At 57.0% G+C, this 2,521-nt stretch overlaps 1 protein-coding gene across 1 annotated transcript in view; it reads left to right on the top strand.

The window, feature by feature from the left end:
* RABAC1 (Rab acceptor 1) overlaps positions 1 to 2,235 on the top strand; it is a 2,748-nt gene extending 513 nt beyond the window's left edge. The window contains exons 2-4 of the mRNA XM_008067405.2: positions 280 to 377; positions 1,813 to 1,914; positions 1,985 to 2,235. Coding sequence (XP_008065596.1) covers positions 280 to 377; positions 1,813 to 1,914; positions 1,985 to 2,073 — 289 coding nt within the window. The 3' untranslated portion in view covers positions 2,074 to 2,235. The remainder of the gene's footprint in view (positions 1 to 279; positions 378 to 1,812; positions 1,915 to 1,984) is intronic.
* Positions 2,236 to 2,521: the final 286 nt, after the last annotated feature.

Genomic DNA, 2,521 nt, shown 5'->3' with positions numbered 1-2,521 from the left:
CCCTCGCCCCGCCGGTCAGACCCCGCCCCCCGCCGGCCCGCCCCTCCTCTCACCGGCCGGGCCCCGCCCCCATGGGTTGGTGCGGCCGGACCTTGTCACCGAAGGGCCAGGTCTCTGTCTACTCCTCCATCAGCCTGGCATGGAGGCAGGGGGACTAGTGTCACCGGCCCTCCCTGGCCTCTAGGATGTTGCCTGCCACCTGCCAGTGTAGAAGGCCAGGGCCACCTGGCTGGCCCGGCCCCAGCTGCCTGACCGCTGCTTCTTGTACTCTTCCCCCAGGGTGACATCTCCCATGTTGCTAGTGGCTCTGGCTGTCTTCTTCGGCGCCTGTTACATTCTCTATCTGCGCACGTTGCAGTCCAAGCTTGTGCTCTTTGGTGAGAAATCCCCTGCCCAGATGGACCCCTGACCCCTCAAATCCTGGTCTTTTGGAATGAAAACCTCAGACCCAAACCCAAGTTCTTTTGAACCCAAGCCTAGATGTGTACAGGATTCCCCCAAACCTGATCCCTTACAATCTCAGACATACTCAGTCCTCCCACTAAGTGTCAGCCCCCCAAACCCAGAATGAAATACGTCAGAACCCACCCTCCACCAGGCTGCTGTGCCCAAAACCTCCTCTTCTCCAAACCACTTGACTCCTCCCCCTCCCTCCTCCCTGAACCGCTGCGCAAGCATCAGCTGCAGGTACCCAGTCAGACACCAGATGGCGACTTTACACTGACCTACATCGGTCCCCCTCCCTTCCTCTGCTTCTTGGGATGGGACCAGAAAGATCTTGGGACTTAGAGAAGGAAACTGAGGACCATGGCTCAAGTGGTTCCAGACTGGCAGCAAGCACCACTGGGAAGACAAGATGTCGGGAAATTCCCCCCAGAGGAAAGTCAAGGTTGAAGGCGGGGCTCAGGGTTGGGATCAATCATTTAAGGCAAAGTTTTCAGGGGCCTGCAAGTTATGTCCTTGACAAAGACAGGCTGGAGTGGAGTGAGTACCTGACACACAGCCGTGACTTGGCTTAAGCCAGTCGCTGTCACTGGAGCTTGCAGACCCGATCTTACAGTCTTCTTTGAGAAAAACAGAATTCTGCGTTTTGTTTTGTTTTGTTTTGAGTTGGAGTCTCACTCTGTCACCCAGACTGGAGTGCAGTGGCCACTCCCGGCCACCACAGCCTCGACCTGCCAGGCTCCGGCGATCCTTCCGCCTCAGCCTTCCAAGTAGCTAGAACTACAGGTGCGCGCTACCACACCCGGCTAATTTTTTATTTACTGCAGAGATGAGGTCTCGCCAAGTTGCCCAGGTGGGTCTCGAACCCGCGGGCTCAGGCAATCCACTCACCTCAGCCTCCCAAAGGCACGGGATTACAGGCTGAGCCACCGAGCCTGGCAAGTCTATGTTTTTATGTGAAATCATTCACTGTGTCAACCACAAGTCAAATTCTTCTAAAACGTCTCAAAAAACCCATCAATAGGTCGGACTTGGCCCGTGGGCCACCAGTTTGAAACTCCTGGTGTCTGTGAGTGCCGGCACAGGAGAGCCCTAGTCCAGGGAAGCGGAAGGCTGGGAACTTCCTAGGGGTGCAGGGCAGGCGGCAGGTAGCAGGAGCTGAGGCAGGTGAGGAGGGTGTAATGTGTTCCTGGAGGGCAGTGGGGACATCATGGTAACAGGGTGGGGCCGGAACTTGGAGGGCCTTGGCATGAGCAGTTTGAATTACTCTGAGGCTCCCGGAATTTGTGACAAGTTGTTGGGGAACAGCTGGGTCTGGGAGAGGGCACAGAGGGTCTGAACAATTGTCCTGGTGCTGTCTGCCCCCAGGCCGAGAGGTGAGCCCAGCCCATCAGTACGCTCTGGCTGGAGGTGTCTCCTTCCCCTTCTTCTGGCTGGCTGGTGCAGGCTCAGCCGTCTTCTGGGTGCTGGGTGAGTACAGGGTCTGGGGGGCAGGGGCCGAGTGTGAGAGCGTGGCCCTGAACTGCCCATTTTCCTGCAGGAGCCACTCTGGTGGTCATCGGCTCCCATGCCGCCTTCCATCAGATCGAGGCTGTGGATGGGGAGGAGTTGCAGATGGAGCCAGTGTGAGATGTCTCCAAAGAACTGCTGGCGTCCTGGGCCAGCTGCCTCATCCCTGCCCACCCCGTCCTGCACAGCTCTGCCGCTCGGCCAAAGGCGCTCATGCCATCACAAGCCGGGGGGATTCCACCTTCAGAAATAAAATGGTGACAGGTGTCGCTCAGCAAAGACTTCCCTGGTGTCTTCTACGCTTCTGTGGGTATCTGGGTAGTTCTGGGAATAGTGCAGAGACCATGAGGGGCCCGAGTGTGGGAGAGACAGTAAGCAGGACATACGGGTACACTGTTACAGGATGGCAAGTGGTGACCGTGCTGAAGAGGAGGACAGAGTTGAAAAGGGACGGGTCCGAGACCACCCCCAGGCTCAGTGATTTTCTAGAAGACTCAGGACTTCGTATGTAGTTGTCCTCACAGCTATGACTCATTATCAGGAAAGGACAGAAGTGGAGTCTGTAAAA

The sequence above is a fragment of the Carlito syrichta genome, unplaced genomic scaffold (assembly GCF_000164805.1).
Source record: "Carlito syrichta isolate Samal-C Ts95f unplaced genomic scaffold, Tarsius_syrichta-2.0.1 Scaffold309504, whole genome shotgun sequence".
Taxonomy (NCBI): Eukaryota; Metazoa; Chordata; class Mammalia; order Primates; family Tarsiidae; genus Carlito; species Carlito syrichta.
The sequence above is the reverse complement of the archived record's forward strand: the minus strand, read 5'-3'. Positions and strand labels throughout refer to the sequence as shown.